The sequence below is a fragment of the Marmota flaviventris genome, chromosome 9 (assembly GCF_047511675.1).
Source record: "Marmota flaviventris isolate mMarFla1 chromosome 9, mMarFla1.hap1, whole genome shotgun sequence".
NCBI lineage: Eukaryota > Metazoa > Chordata > Mammalia > Rodentia > Sciuridae > Marmota > Marmota flaviventris.
This window is the reverse complement of record NC_092506.1, coordinates 31,520,115-31,537,346: the sequence shown is the minus strand read 5'-3', so window position 1 is coordinate 31,537,346 and position 17,232 is coordinate 31,520,115. Positions and strand designations below refer to the sequence as shown.

General features: G+C 44.6%; 1 protein-coding gene across 1 annotated transcript in view; it reads left to right on the top strand.

Annotated features, from left to right (window-relative positions):
• Kiaa1549l (KIAA1549 like) overlaps positions 1-17,232 on the top strand; it is a 254,917-nt gene that overhangs the window by 173,875 nt on the left and 63,810 nt on the right. The window contains exons 10-11 of the mRNA XM_034636214.2: positions 3,850-4,021; positions 12,307-12,470. Coding sequence (XP_034492105.2) covers positions 3,850-4,021; positions 12,307-12,470 — 336 coding nt within the window. The remainder of the gene's footprint in view (positions 1-3,849; positions 4,022-12,306; positions 12,471-17,232) is intronic.

Genomic DNA, 17,232 nt, shown 5'->3' with positions numbered 1-17,232 from the left:
CATGCAAGCATAAAAGTTAAGCAACCCATCTTCTCTCCCTGCGTGAGTCAGCATCATGCCCCTGACACCACGCCACGTTCCTTTATTCAGAGTTGGGAATCTGGCCCCTTGTCTTACTGGTTGCTGCTTTGGTTCTGAAAATCTTTGTGGTCTGTGACGACCTCATCACAAAGTAAAGGGACAGTTAATTTCACATGCTGGGTTTGTGATTTTCCCTCTGTAGGTTCCATAGAATAAGCCCTATAATCCACACTTCTCCAGATGGCAGACAGGAGGTCGGATGTCTGTGCAGGGGGATTTGTATCAGCCAAAGGGGGAGAAAAGGACCACACAACAGTCCTGGTGTCATTTGTAATCCTAAGAAACCTAACACATTCTGCATGTCTAGAAGGGCTCCAGAGGTGTTTTCTCTCACTGTTCTCAAGTGCCCAGTGCCCTTGATCCTATAGCTGCCCACGAAGTCAGTGTGAGGCAAGTAGGGGTTTGTTTCTGCAGATCCAGCTACACAGAGGCTGAGGATTGCCCTCTGACATCACCCCCAAACCCTGGGTAGAAGAATCTGCTATTAACTTGAAATTGAGTGACGTTCATAGATATCTGAATGATCATTCACCTCTACGTGGTTGCACTAACTTCTCCACCTATCGGGAAAGGAAAAGCATGCCCAAGTTTCCCTCCCAGCATTTACTCTAAATTGCTTCAATCATCCAACTCAGAGGCCTTTCTTCTGTGCTCAGAGAATTTTAAAAGATGACCTTCCTTCATGAACATGGAGATTTAGATATCTAGAATTTAAAGGTATTCCTCTAGTTCATATATTTGGAAAATTGGATCCTAAGAAGAAACCATATAACCTGTAAACACTTTTAAATGTTTGGTTCTGAAAATCTTTGTAATCAAAGTCACGCAGGCCTTAACTACCATTTAGATGTCATTCTTATCTACAAAAGGTTAGTAAAATGTCCTATCCAGAATTGGTGAGGACACGGTGACATGGGCACTTCCACACAGAGAAACTGGTATGAAATTTCTGGAGGCAAATGAGTCACAGACTTCTAGATGTCTTTAGCTAACTCCCAGAAATTTATCTCAAGAAGGTAAAGGTGAACACAAAGACAAAAAAGTGAGGGCAATGTTTTCCAGGGAATATCTAGAAAATAGTTCTGTAAGCTAAATAGAGGCAGAGGGGCTCGTTAGCCAGATTGGTTTGAGCAACACTGCAAGACTTCATCTTATAACTCCTTCTTGATATTTGCATTCCCAAACTCTTAAAAAAAGGGGGAATCTCTTTAATCTCCTTAATTCTGTTCAACATACTGATTTCCAAATTTAAAGTGTCAGTAAAACCCTCATTTTGCATAATATCTGTTTTATGAACTCTTTTTCAAACTCACAGCAATATAATTGAAAAAATTATACAGTGAATACTCCTATACTCATTATAGAGGTTCTATGATTAACCTTATACTGTTTCCATTTTATATTTGATAACATATATCGTTTCCATATACTTCCACATACTTTCCACAACACACATGTTTCTATAAATCCAAATCACAGATTGGTTTTGAAGTTCTTGCGTTTTATATATATGGAATTTTATAGTGTATTACTCTTGTATAAAACTTTTTTGACTGAGTATTATATACTGTTTTTGAGATTTATACATGTTGCAATATCAAATAAACTAGAGGAATACCTTTAAATTCTAGTTATCTAAATCTCTGGGTTCATGAAGGAAGGTCACGTTTTTAACATTTACACATGTTGTAATATCAGGCTTCTATATTCATCTACATTGATTCCAGTAGCTGAGAATAGCTGAAACATATTCTCTTGTGTGAATGTAATACCATTGCTTATATGTTCTTTTGTTGATAGATACCTGGTCTTTTTCTAGTTTGTAGCTATTAAATGAGGTTATTGCTAATGTTCTTCTATACATTTGTTGTGGTCACAGATTTTCATTTCACTTGGATTAACAGGAATGGAATTTATGGTTCACGGGGTTTGTTATACAGTAGTTCTATAAGAAACTACCAGACCTTTTTCCAAAATGGTGGTACTATTTTACATACCTGCCAACCAGGCATGGAGTTCCAGTTGCTTCATATGTTCATCAACACTTGGTATTGTCAGTCCTTATTTTAGCCATCCTAGTAGGTAGATAGTAGTGTTTCATACTTTTAATTTTAATTTCCCCATTGAGCATTTTTATGTGCTTATTGGGTATTCAGATATCTTCCTTTGAGAAGTGTCAGATCAGATGTTTTTGCCCATTTTTATTGGGCTGTAATAACGTCCATTTTTGAATCTTTATATAGAGTCTATGTTCAGAAGAATGTAAAAAATATCAGAGTTTAAAGTATACTAGTGAAAAGAAGTTAGAACCCAAAGGGTCAGATCATTACCCTTTCTTACTCCAGAAGGGTTTTATGTGTCTTTGATGATACTCTTTTCCCTCCTATTGGAGTAAAGCATGATTCTGGATTCCATATTAAATTATTACTGTATTTTCTGTGTAGATTTTACCATCTATGTGTGTATCTTTAAATAGTGTATCATGCGGTTTGCCTGTTTTGAATTTTATGTTCTGAGGATTTGTCTCTGTCACCCAATATCAGGCTTCTATATTCATCTACATTGATGCCAATAGCCACAGTTCATTCATTTTCACTGATCTATAGTATTTCATTAGAATTGCTCTACCATAACTCATTTATCTAGTCTACTAGTGATTTTTGAATTTTCAGTGTGTTCACTATTATGATGAAAGCTGCTCTGAGCATTTTGCAATATCTTTTAATACTTTACAAAATTCCAGATATATAGTATGTACTTTGGAAAATACTATGCTTCAGTTTAATGTTTATCCATCGTTAGTTATCTGGGCAGAAGTTAATAACCTAAATGTGCACTAATAAATGGTTAGTTAAGTTTACCAGGCATGCATACAGTAGAACATTATACAGGCATTAAAATTCATGTTTCTGTACTTATGATTATCAATTGCTAATTACATGAATAGAAAAGTAATAACTATCTAAATTATTAATAATAAGGGATTTGTGAAATAAGTTTATGAGTTAGGCATTCAAGATGCCATGCAGAAATAAACATGTAAGTTCTTGAAATATTTCATGTCACTTAATAATGGAAGTAAAACATAGTGGTACATGATATAGGGAGTATGATAAATAATTTGTAAAATAACACAGAAAAGGTTTGTGTGGAAATAAAAACTAGAAGCAAATACTCCAAAATGATCACAGTAATTAGTGGGTAGAGGAGGGATTATAGATCATTTTTATGACACTCATTAATGCTTTTTCCATATTTTCAAATTTTTCTATATTGAGTATGCATCACTTTCATAGTAAAGAAAAGCAAAAAAAATATCATTTTAGAAAATGAATTTAGTGTTGTCAAGAATTGCTTTTATCAAAGATAGCTTGGAATGCAGACCTACAGGTCATTTTTTTTTTCTTTCTGGCAATTGCAGATATTTGAAATTAAAAATCTTGTCTGAGAACAACCTAGCGTGCCCTGAATTAACGTGAAGTCCTACTTTCTAATGAGGCCAGAGCTCTGTGGGGGCTGGGAAACATCACTATCGCATGTTTTCATCTCCAGCTTCAAACTGTTCTTTCCAGATGTTCACATCTTCCTTCTTCTCCCAGTCTCCCGCTCCTGCGTTAGCAGACTTCTTGAGGTGCTGGCTGCGGGGAGGTAACAAAGGTGGCTGTGTAACATGTAGGGTGTGGGGCCACTCAGCCTGCTGACCGCCCGGGGGCCTGCAGGAGCCTTGCAAGATGCCCTGTAAACACGTGGCCTCTCTTTTTCTGAAAGATGGTAAAGATGCAGCGTGTTCCAGGACCAAAGGACCCAGCAGAGCTGACTTACTACACCCTGTACAACGGGAAGCCACTGCTGGGGACCGCAGCTGCCAAGATCCTGAGCACCATTGACTCCCAAAGGATGGCCTTGACCCTGCATCATGTTGTCCTTCTGCAAGCTGACCGTAAGAGAAATGTCCTCTCATTCAGTGTTTTTAATGCCGTTCAGTGTTTTCTGTGAGTCAAAGTAATTCTCAAAATTCATTTTAATGGTGTCAGAGCTAAACGTATTTCTGTTCTGGAAGGTTCTTGTGTGCATGCGTGTATGTGTGTGTGTGTGTGTGTGTGTGTGTGTGTGTGGTGGAAGGGGGTGCTAGGGATCCATCCCAGCACCTCGAACATGCTAGTGCTGCCACTGAGCCACACCCACATCCCTGTCTGGAAGGTTCTTAAATCAATCAGCGATATTAACTGTGTTGTTTAAAGCAATAGGTTTTGGGTAAGGGACGTGTTTTGTAATATCCAAATGATGGAAATGTTCTCTCTCTGCCCCCAAGTGCTGCTTACTCTTCCTCCTCGTATAACTAGTGAACAGCTTTGAAAAATCACTACAACTGAGATTACATGTGTGTGCTGGAGGAATTAAAGATAATTTTATTCAACAAACATTTATATAGAGTCCTGCATGAACTGAGCTGAGTGCTGAAGGACATACAGAAATGGGCAAGACCTGGTTCCTGCCCTTAAGGAGCCAGGGAGTTCATGCAGGTCCAGAGATGTCTAATGCAGGATGGGACCTGGACGAGACAGTGTGACATGGGGGTCAACAGAGGGAAGGTTGGCTTTGAGGGGGCATCTGAAATTAAGCAAAAGAGAAAAGGATAAAACAATAGCCACCTCTTTGAGCCCCTCCCTGTGGCAGCTACTCTGCTAATTACCTAGATTCCCTTGCCTTCTACTCTCATCGGGGCAATGTTTATTCATCTGCAAAGGAGAGGAAACTGAGGCTCTGAAAAGCCAAATAACCTGCTCAGCATCACAGAGCCAGGACTTAGGTACCCCAAATACAGATCTGGATCATCCTGACTTCAAACCTGTTCTTATCTTACTGCACTCCAAGAGCTCAGCACAGGGAGAGGAGGGACTGTGTATTCTGAAAGGAGAACACCGTGGGCAAAAGAATGCAGAGGAAAAGTACCAGCTGAACTTGAAACACAAGGGATTCAGGTGGCCTGGGGGAGCGGGGAGAAACAGGTGGGGGAATTGATGGATTTGGAAAGGTGTGTTGATTGGAAAACTCAGGCCTTGAATGGCAGAGGAAGGAGATGGTGTATATTGGGCTGTGTGGAGCTTTTGAAGATTTCTGAGCAGGGGTGTAACCTCCTTGGAACAACCCTTTACTTATGGAGGTTAATTGGTCGGCAGTGTCCAGGATGGGAGAAGACAGGAGGTGGCAGCAGGTGGCAGGATCAGTGAGGAGGTTCCCTGGTGTCTCAGGCACTGGGGACCCAAACAAGTGCTATAATGAAACAGGACAGGTAGGAAGGTGAGAGACTGCATGTGGCAGAAATCTCAGGGCTTGGCAACCCTGAGCATGGAAGGTCATGGAAGGTCATCTCCCACGGGTTTCCTAGCCGGTGTCCGTGCTCCTCAAGAACCAGTCACCTGCCTCATTATTTTCCTCTCCTTCTCACCTCCATCCTTCATTGGGGATGACTTTTGCTTCCAGGGGGATGGTGCTGCCCACGATTGTCATGCTTGGCCAGAATAATCCTCAAGGCACACCTTCGTGTAGGATGAGGATGGTCGCTCTGCAATCTGGTTTTTGAAATGACATTTGGAACAAGATTCTTTTCCTTTGCACCTCTCCCCTTCCTTTTTGTGGGCTCTGTCTTCATCTCTGGTCAACTACCTGCTTTCTCTATTTTGCTGCACCTTCTGTGTGGATTCCCAGGCTCTGCTCACAGCTCTCTCTCTCTCTAGGTGGAGAATAAGCCATAGAGAACAGGTGCAAAAGCCATTTCAGGTGCCAGGAGACAGGTGAAGGTGCTAGAAGTAGAGACTAAAGGAGTGGATGCATTTGGGAAGTGGGGTATGGAGCTGTTGGGGCAGGGTAGTGGATTCCCTGTGTGGCAGCAGGAGGAGGTGGGGATCAAAGGACGTCAGGGTGACTCCTAGTGTTGCCTTCAGCGTGTGTTGTGAGGCTATTTGGCCAGATGCAGAAGGTGTGGGACAAAGAGCCTCAGCGGGGCTGGAGTGGGAATGGGAGAGATGGAACTGAGAGTTTGGTTTTAGGCACGTCAGGTTTGAGACGTCTACTAGACATCCGCATGGAACTTAGGAGAGGTAAATTTGGGCATCGTCAATATACAGGTGACATTTAGAGCTAAGGGAGTAGGTGAGGGTAACTGGGAGAGTCTAGCTTGAGAAAAAAGGATGAAACTTGATCTTGTGGAGTCTGCGTGTGGAAGAGTGGCAGGGGGCTGGGAGGACACCCAGGAAAGAGGGGTTCAGAATGCAAGCCAAGAAAGTGAATCTCACAGAAGTGGGGTGGGGGGCTTGTCCATTTATATCCTCTAGAGGCAAGGCACAATGAAGAACTGTTGGTGATCTTGGCAGGAGAGGTGTCTGGGATGAGGCTGGCCCAGGAGCACTGTGATAGGGAAGTAGTGATGACAAATAGGGAAATTAATGGGGCAGTTGTTGGAGGGGCCCCTGGGAAATGCTGGTGTGAGTTTGGATATTAGTGGGGGTGCTGTAATAGAGAGGGAGATTTTGACAATGCAGGAGAGAGAGGAGGGTTGAACCAGCAAAGTCCTTGTGTGGATAAGGGGCTGGGATCTAGCTCACTGGTAGAGGGTAGAGGGGTCCACAGGGACAGCTCATCCTTTTGTAATGAGAGAGAGAGCCGAGTACACGTGTGTTTGGTAACGGGAGCCTGGGGACACATTCTCTGATCATTTCTGCTCTCTTGGGGCATACTGAATGGAGTTGGCAGCTGAGGTAGAGGCTGTGTGGGACGCTTGAGCAAGAAGAGCAAGCTGGCCAGCACGATGACATAGGTTTCCAGGACACCCCTCCTCGTCCTGTCCATCACTTCTCCCGTCCCAGTTCATCTACTCCTTTAGCCTATGGGTCTGAGACCCCCTCATTTCTGCTTCGGGCCTCTGGTACCTGGAAGAGATGAAGAACTGGCCTCACTGAAGGCAAGAGGAGAAGATGTGTCCAGGAAGAGGCTGAGGCTCAGGGGACTTTGCTGATGACAGTTGATGAGGACAGTGGAAGGAGCTAAGAGCAGGGGTTGGAGAGGGAGGGCATATCAGGTTAGGTGCATGGAGCCTTTGGACGTGAGCCTGGGTGGGGAGGGCTTGACTGTGGCTCGGATTTCAGACCCCAGCCTGCCCAGCTCCAGGCTGCTTCCCTTTTACTGCTCCTCTGTCCCCTTCAAACCCACTCAGTCCTCTCAGCTCCCTTCTCCAGTAACTTGCGAGTCCACTTCCTTTTCTCCATTCCCTCAATCCTTCCTGCTCAGCCTGTGGCAGCAGCTTCCTGAGTGACAGCCTGTCACTCTCCTGGGCATGCACCTTCCACACCGCCACTACAGTCATTGTGGTAAGACGCGGATTCCGATCTGATATCTGCTCCATTCACAAGCAGTGGCTGTCCATCATTCACAGAATGGAACCCAAACTCCTTCAGAATGGCCTTCACAGCAAGTCTCAAGTGCTCAGGTCTCCTCCCAACCTGCTTTTGGGCTCCTTGTCCAGCCACACGACTCCCTTCTCCATGTCTAACATTTCGGCCATGTGGGAATATCTCTTGTCACATTCCCTGCACCATGAAGCCTCCCTGATCCTGAGACATAGTGTCCATCTCCCTCAGTCCCAGGGGCTCCCACAGCGCTTATCACTCAGCCACGTTGTTTTCTACCTGATCCCTCTTGAGCTCTTTAAAAGCAGGTTCCACAATCCACCCATCTTGGCCTATCCAGCCCAGTTCCCACCTGACTTTGTTCTCGTGAAGGTAGAGGCACCAATCTTCATTAAACCCTCTGCAGGGTCCTAAGACAGACCTGTGGTTATAAGACTCCAGCAGAGGGAGGTGTGCAGAACCTCTGAGGTCAGGCTGTGCTATGTATATAGATCTGAGTTAAGATTAGAATTCCCCCAGAATGTAGGTGCTTGGAGAAGGATGCTAAAGGAGAAGGTGCTAAAGGATGGAAGAGGACAGAGTCTGGGAAATGCCTCCATTCCCGGGAGCAGATGAGGAAGAAAATAGGTCCAATAAAAAAGAGGGACAGACTTTTTTTAAAACCCTGCCTTCTCATGGATTTGAAATCAGCCTCCAATGTTAATCCCAGGTCAGGTCTCTGAACAGAGGGTCCCAATCTTGAATGTTTTGTCCCACCAAAGAGAGAAGGTTAGCATCCTGTGTTTTAGGGCCTTCTAAATTGCTAGTCCCAGCGTCAAGACTGGAACCTGTGATGCCCGCTTGAGCCTCACCACCTCTGGAGAGGAGGTGGCATTCAACATCTTAGGAAGCAGCTAATTTCCCTGGGGCAGGCTGATATCAGCTCCATTTACAGATCTAGAGTGAGGGGTTCTTCAAAGCAGTTGGGCAGCTAAGGGAATGGGGAACATTCTCCCCACGAGATGCAGAGTGGTTTGACTTCTGTGGCCATCAGACCATCTTCCCAGAAATGCCACTTGAAGGACACAGTAGAGTGGAGCGTTGAGGACTCACTTTTATTCATTCCTTCAAGGAATATTTATTAAGCACCTACTATGTGGCAGGCACTGCCCTGGGCACTGTAGAGCGTTAGTGAAGGGAACAGAAAAAAAGAAAATCCCTACGCTGGTGGCTCTAACATTCCTGAATGGGCAGACTAGTTGCACAGAAAAAGCAGGCAGGGACGGGATGGGCAATGTGGAGGAGATACTGGTTGCAATTTTAAATTGTTGGGGGTCAAGAACAACATCAGGGAGGAAGTAACCCTGGAGAGACCACCTGAAGAGAGAGAGGGAGGAAGGGAGCAGCCCTGAGGACAGCTGGGGACCAGGTTCCAGCAGTGGAGGAGGGTTCAAAGCTCAGCGAGGAGGTCACTGAGAGGCAGAGTGGTGTTAGGAGGTCTGAGGCACAGATGGGGCCACAATCACTAGGCTCACAGGTTGGACCCTGAGTAGGATGAGATGCCACCCGAAGCAGGAGAACTACATGGGCTGAGTACTGGTCCCTGGGCAGAGTCTCCGCGGCCTCCACCCACCCAGCTGTGAACTCGAATGGCCACAAGAACGAACTGGAACAATTTTGAGTGGATTCTTCCGCCTTTCAACAGCTGTCCACATGAGAATAGTCTATTCTGTGCTTAGATTATTTAGACCCTTTGACTTCATTTCTTCTGACAAATACTGTGTGTGTGTGTGTGCACGTGTGTATGTGTGCTCACACTTCTGTTCATATGTGTTAATTCAGAACCAACTTAAACTATTTGTTTTAGAGAAATGACTTCCTATCAAAGTGTCCATCCTCCCTGGGCTCAGTTTCCTCACCTGCAAACTGGAATAAGAAGAGCTCACAGACAAAGGACCTGTCCCTGTGCCCAGCACTCAGAACCCAGCGTCTCCTTTTCCCTTCTGTCCTCTCCTGAAATTCTTGCGGTTTAAGTAACCACTGTTCCTTTTCACCTCAGTGCATGTCTTTGTACCTTCAGATCATGTGCCAATGAATATATTGGGTTTGGATGACTTCAGTTGACCTAACATTTTGACCATTAAATGAATTTATTAGTGCACATAAGATAAGATAAATCTATTCTCTTCCCCACTGAAATAGAGGTGAGGGAATTTTACATATTGCACCAAGAAAAATGGCATCCACCAAGACAATAAAACTGAGTAAGATCAGAGCATGCAAATATTTCATTCTTGTGAATGGGAAAAAAAAAAAAAAAATATATATATATATATATATATATATATATATATATATATATATATATATTCTATTCCATGTAGATATGTGCTTTTATTGGGGGGGGGTATGCTATACATTTTTCTCTATCGGGATAAAATAGCCTAGCCAAAAGAAGTATATTAATATTTTTCATAGAAGCTCTGAGCTTTAAAAAATGTTAATGGCACAAAACTCACATATAAATACTGAATTGCTAAAAGCAGTAGCAATTAAGGGTGTAATGTCAACAGAAGCACATTACCTAATGAGCTGTTTTCAGAAGTTAATAATGTGATTAATCACTGATTGATTAAAAACTGTAGACGAAGAAGTTCTTTGGTACTAATAGTATTTGAAGCCCAAGGGCAGCCAGATGACAGGTTCCTTGGTTAACAAGGAACCCGCAGAAATCAGGAGGTGGTTGGACTCAGAGAGGAAGGCTGGCGGGCTCCTCAGACAGGCCTTCCCCACGTGGTGCTTACCAGGGGGGTCTTTATATTCCAGGGTCTAGGTCCTGAGCATTAAAGTCTAGTAGTCTTCAGAGTCAAGGAGGATGAGGACCAGCTCAGGCTAACCAGACTTTACAAGAAATGAATATACAAACTAGAGTTAAAATATGGTCTAGAAATACAATTACCACAGAGATGGGACTTCTCCTTCTAACTTGCTGATACCCTATCTGGTTAGAAAACCTGTTGGGTGGTACCCAGGGTCAGCATCACCAAGCTGAATCAGCCCTGAATCAGCCATCTTGCCACTAGGATAGACCTGTCATTGGCCAGCTTACCCACATCTGCCATGGGACACATCCCCAGGTGAACAAGTCCTTGCTTACCCTTCAGTTTTTCTCTGGATTCTTACAGACCCCACTCCCTTTCATTAATTTAGTCTGTAGACTGTTAAACTACTACTACTACTACTACTTCTTCTTCTTCTTCTTCTTCTTCCTCTTCCTCTTCCTCTTCCTCTTCTTCTTCTTCTTCTTCTTCTTCTTCTTCTTCTTCCAGGGATTGAACTCAGGGGCTCTTGACCACTGAGCCACATCCCCAGCCCTATTTTGTATTTTTATTTAGAGACAGGGTCTCACTGAGTTGTTTAACACCTCACAGCTGCTGAGACTGGCTTTGAACTAGCAATCCTCCTGCCTCAGCTTCCCAAGCTGCTGGGATTACAGGCATGCTCCACCGTGCTTGGATGTAGATTGTTACTTTCTTTTAAAGTTACTGCTTTCTTTACTTCAGTTCTGAAAACATATTAGTCCTTTTGATTGGACTGAAGTGTTTTCCAAGAATCCCCATCAATGATTCTGGGGGAGACTCCTTCATCTCCTGTTTCTATCATTTTCCTAACCAATTTACCAAAACATTGGAAGAATTGTCAGCAAACACCCATGTACCTACTGCTTGGAATCCACAATTAGAATTTTACTATATTTTTATCATAGACGGGTTTAACTATTCCTCCATCCATCCATCTATGTATTTGGGGGATGCATTTCAAAGTGAGTTCCAAACATGAGGGACTTCAATCCACTTCAGTATGCATATCATTGATTAGAGATCAACATTCATTTGTGACTTGCTTTAAGGAAAAATTTACATACAGTGAAATGTATGTATCTTCATGTACATTACTTGATGATTTGGGGTAAACACAGCCGTGTCACCCAAATAGCCCTCATGTTACAGAAAACCATCACCCTGTAGCCCTTCCCAGGTTCATTCATTCCCGCCCAGCCCCATAAAGACACCTGCTGCTCTCAGCACTAATTGTCCCTCCCGACAAGCACTCTGCTTACCTTTTCCTTACTCTAGTTCTGAGGACAGGCTGATCCTTTCCATTGACTGAGCCATTCCTAAGTTTTCCAGGGGAGATTCATCTGCTCATGTGTATTTTATTCATTGCTCATTCAGGGGGTGACTTCCCTTCAATATTTAGAGTCATCTCTTGGTGGCTTTTTAAAAAAATATATTTTTAGTTGTAGATGGACACAATACCTTTATTTTTTTTAAATTTATTTATTTTTATGTGGTGCTGAGGATCAAACCTAGTGCCTCACACGTGCTAGGCAAGCTCTCAACCCCTGAGCCACAACTCCAGCCCCTCTTGGTGGCTTTTGCCTTCTGTCTCCAACACACACTTCTAATCCTCAGGTTTCTTTTTTCTTCTCCCTTTTTGACCCTTGGACATGACCACTGAGGAAAATCAACACTGATCATGTTTTTTTCTCCTGTTTTTAAATAATAGTAGAAGCTAGAATTTATTGAGCACCTACTAGGGAGCACAAGAAAACATCACACTAACCTATTTTACAGATGAGGAAACTGAGACTCAGAAGACTTGGGTCCCTTGACCAAGGTCACACAGCTGCAGCTGCAGAAGCAGAGGCGTTCTGACCTTGAACCCTCTTAATCGCTGCCTCCTCCCATCTCCTGACTTGGGGCTGGGAGGATTTCTGTCTGGGTTCCCTCTTCCCAGTGCTCCTTGTCACCTGCTTCCCGCTGGCTCTCTCCCACAGCTGTGGTGAAGAACCCCCCTAACAACCTGTGGATCATTGCGGCAGTGCTGGCGCCCATCGCCGTGGTCACGGTCATCATTATCATCATCACTGCTGTGCTCTGTAGGAAGAACAAGAACGACTTCAAGCCAGACACTATGATAAACCTGCCGCAGAGAGCAAAGGTATGTGGAGGCAGTGGGGAGAGGACAGGCGCCCGGACCTGCAGAGGCTCTGCCTGCCTTTCCCTCTTGGCTTGTGTGGCCACTGCAAGTGTCTTCAGAGCCATTGTTATAGTCCTTATTTATTTTTTTAATTTGTTTTTGGCACTAGGGATTGAACCCAGGGGCGCTTACCACTGAGCTATATCCTCAACCCTTTTTTATTTTTTATTTTATTTTGAGACATGGTCTCACTAATTTGCTTAGGGCCTTGCTAAGTTACTGAGGCTGGCTTTGAATATCCGACATTTCTCTCAGCCTCCCAAGTTGCTGGAATTACATAAGTATGTCACTGTGCCTGGCTATCGTCTCATTTGAAGGAGACCCTTTATTTCATAATCAGGACAGGATAACTAATGTTTATCTGACGCTCACTCTTGGCCACAAATGCATCCAACCGGTTTTCAGATAGCAGTTCTCTAATCCTCACAGCATCGCTTGGAGGAAAGACCATTATGTTACAGATGAGAAAACCGAGACGCAGAAAACTAGGAACTAGAGAGACCTGAAAGGACTTTAGAGATAATTTAATCAGATTCCCTTCTTTTACATGTGAAACGTAATTCCTTCAATGCTTTTTGAGTAGCAGAACTGACCGGAGCATCAAACGTGCTGTGGTCTGAATATTTGTGTTTCCTGTATTTATACAATGAAATCCAGCCTCCGATGCCGTGATGTCGGTAGAAGGACCTCTGAGAGATGATTAGGTCATGCAGGTGGAGCCTCTAGGAATTAGATTAGGTCCCTTGTAATAGAAGTCCTAGAGCTCTCCCTGCCTCTGCTGTCATGTGAGGACACAAGAAGTAGGCTTCTGTGGCCAGCTAGAGGGCCCTTGCCAGAGTCCAGCTATGCTAGCCCCTTCTCCTGGACTTCCAGCCTCTAGAACTGTGAGAAAGAAGTGTCTGTCCTGTCACTCTCTGGGGCACGTCAGCTCTCAAACTGTTCCTTGTTCCGCCCACTGGAGTGACTTCTCTTCGGTGGCTGCCGTGATAGACACGGAACATAGCCAGTGCTGGATGCCCATCAAACATCAGTTCCAAGGCTCTCCTGACGCCTGGCCTGGAGCGCCGTCCCCTCTCTGTCACCTGCATATCTCTGCACATCTGGTGACTGGGAGGGGGCTGGACTGGGGAAGTTCTGAAGGCTGATTTCCTAGTCACGTAGCTGCTCCGTGATGTTCTCTGAGGGAAATAGCCTAACTGTGACACCCAGTGCTTAAATAATGTCTTACAATTTGCTGGCTCTTCTAGGTCTCTCACCCCATGTGTTCCTCACAGCAGCCCTGTGAGGTAGGTCACAGTTGGGGCAGGTTTTATTATCCTCATTTAACTGCCAAGAAGCCCAAGGGAAAGGAAGGCGTTGGGGTTGGGCCAAAGTCATATAGCTAACAGCATAAGGGTGGCTGGAGCCCTCATCTGCACATGCCATACCTACCTGACCCCTGATATGGGCAGGGAGTGTTAGCTGCCTGCTCTGAACCTCCGAGCTTGGTCTGTGTGGAAATGGCCAGTCACCCTTCATGCTTCATATCCATTGGAATGGAAGTTGGCCGTGGTGACCGTCCTTGCTGGGGGTCATGCATACATGCCTTCACTTTTTCTTCCTAATCACACCTCACTTCAGCAAATCAAGGGTTTTTTTTTTTAATTGTTTCCTAAACCCACACACCTGTTGTGAAGCTGCAGCTTGATTGAACACTTTTCCACTGAAAAGCTGAACCCCAAAGAATATTGTTCTGCTTCTGTTGATGCAGAGGCACCTGCTTGCCAGACGCCCGCCACAGGATGTTGGTAAGGAGGGTACCACCTGTTCCAAGAAGAAGGATTTCACTCTGTCTTAGCTGGGTTACAACATGAGCCTTTCAGACGTGACAGTAATTACCAGAATCTAATTGCAGCTGGGTCCAGGAATGTAAAACATGCCACGTCGGGGTGGGAAGTGGCATCTTTGTGTTGCAGATTAAACCAAAACCTTACTCATCTGCCAAGATGAGTTGGGCAACACACGATTGCAGCATCCCTTCTGGCTTGGAAGCTGTCTGGAGCTGGGACAGATGACTGTGGCTTTCCACAGCTCCTTTGGTGTGCGTGTCCCATGCAGCATGCTTCCTAAGGTACCTGGCTGATGTCAAACACCAAGTCAATTTATGTCCCTGGAGCTGATTGCTTTCTCTTGTGTTTGATGCTGCTGAATCTCTTCTCCCTCGACAAGGCTAGGCGAAGCACTTAAGATCTCCAAAGCCCCTTTGTCATGGGAAAGCAGCAGAGTGGAACTGCTTCTGTCTTACTGCAGTGCTGCTGTTGCAAGCCAGGGACACTGCGGTGTTTGAGAGAGCAGAGAGTGGCTGCATCGCTTCTCACAACCCGGCGCGTGTGTGTGTGAGCAGAATGCAACCATGCCAAGGGACAAGGAGGAATGAGAAAGCTAGCCTTTGCCACCAATCCATAGGCGAGGTGGATGGCCCCGGGGACATCACTGCGTCTTTAGCATGCAGGATGCCGTGCCAGAGAAGTCCTGGGGACCCTTCCTGAGACTCAGTAATAAACTTAACATGCTAAGCAGAGGAGGTGAGCGTGGTTTTCCTGGGAGCTGAGGCCAGTGCGTGGATCCTGCACCCCTTCTTCAGAGACAAGGTACTTAGACCTCCCCTTGGTCACCAGGCTACCAACTGGGCTTCTGCAGGTGGAATGTTGAGAAAATGGTAAATGCGAGCAGGTGATGTTTGTATCTGCCCTCCTCCTGGTTCTCTGTATTCTTTGTCATTGGATTTACAACCTCCCCCACCCCCGCCAACCCCAGTTTCCTCCTTATATAATTAAAGAGAACATTGCTCCCTGGAACAGACATCCTTGGGAGAAAGTAGTTAGGGCCATATCTGGTGCAGGATGGAGCTCGGAGGGCCGGCAATGGTTGACATGAATTTCTGCTTGGGACAGAACATTTGGGTCCTAAGTCAACTGTTTCCTCTTTTTTTACATACTATGTATGAACTCAGGAAAGGTACTTAAAATTAACCTATTTGTGCTTTGATTTTCCAATCTGTAAAATGGAGGTGGTAACAATATTCATGGATAGGTTGTTGTGGGGAGTAAGTGGGTTAATATATGTAAACTGCTTTGAGCTCTGCCTGGTACGTAATACATATTTTATACAAGTTGGTTTTTATTGTTGCACATGCTTTTTTCTTAATAGGTCTTGGTAATATGTCTGTCTTTGAAATCATTGGGGATTATTTTTATTTGACAATTTTATAAAACTCATTGCATTAACTGTATATACTTCATGAGGTTGTATTACTCAGGTTGGGAGTCACTAGGGTGAGCCCAATAGGCAATTAATTAATCTTAGGTAATGTGCAAGTTAAAGGTTGGAAGACCATTACCCTGGGAGTCAGAAAAGTGAGGAAAGAGTCTTCATTTTTCACCACTTACCTGTGTGATCTTGGGAAAATGACTGAATCTCTCTGAGCTTTTGTATTCCTGCTGGGAAAATTAAGACTGTGACATTTGTCCTGCTTGCCTCATGGGTTCATTGTGAGGACAAAATGAGGTATCAGTATTTTGTGTGCTGTAAATATTGAACATAGGTAAGAATCCTTATGATGAACCTAATAACAATGACCACCTTTTAAGCCGTTGTTCCCTACTGTCCCTGTTCCCACACACCTGTAATTGAACTAGTCACCTGGAGTATCCAGGGAAGGGTCAGGGGCCAAATCCAGAGAGAATTGGGAGAGTGGGGAGACAGGACCATAGCCTCCTCTCTCCATTACTAGATTCTTGGAAAATCTTAGCTGTTGGAGGCTTCCAGTGCCCCTAAAGACCAACCAGAAGCTGCCCAACCAAGATGGTACCTGCAGAAGGGAAGGAGGGGCCCTGGGATGAATCTTCAAGCAACAGGTAGATGTCCTGACACTGGGTCACATGGATTTTTATATGCTGCCTCTATCACAGAGCAGCTGTGTGAGCTTAACTCCTCTAAACCTCAGTTTCTTAATCTATAAAATGGAGACTCAATAATACTTATCTTTTTATATTATATTGAGACTGCATTGAGGTGATTTGTATGATGTGTCCACTCCTGGACCCGTAATAGTAATGAGGCTGAAATCATGAGCTTCTTCAGGTGAGAAACCAGTTACATCTCCATCTCTAAGCAGAGTCTCTGACACGAACCAGTGTTGTTGGACCAAAAGTGAATAGGATCATGGGGGGAAGGAGGGGTGGCAGAAAAGGGGCCAACAGAAGATAAGACTGGGCAAGTGCATTTGGCCAAAATGTGAAGGGCCTTGAATGCCTTGCCAAAGAGCTTGGTGGACACAAAGCATTTTTATTGAATGAGTGACATGAACAGATATGGTTTTAAGGTAGCCTTGGAGACTTGTCAAGGGTGACCGTGGAAAGGCGTCCAATGGACGCCACAAGGTGGAGGCCAGAGACAGTGAAACAGCTTCCAGAAATATCCAGAAGTTGAATCTGAATGACCAGTTGGTTGTGGGAGGAGCAGGTGATTTGGTATTCTAGGGACTTCATCAAGACACCCAAAGGCTCCTTTGGTTCTGTTTCCTGTAGCACCCAGAAAGGGGAGGGAGGAGGAGGACACAGTCTTCCCTTAGCAAATACCATTTCAGAAACTCAAATCTGGTCCTGGCATCCAAGTGCCACTGGTCACACAGGGGTCAGAAAGTGTGTCTCAGAAAGGGAGACCACTCATCCCAGAGTGAGTT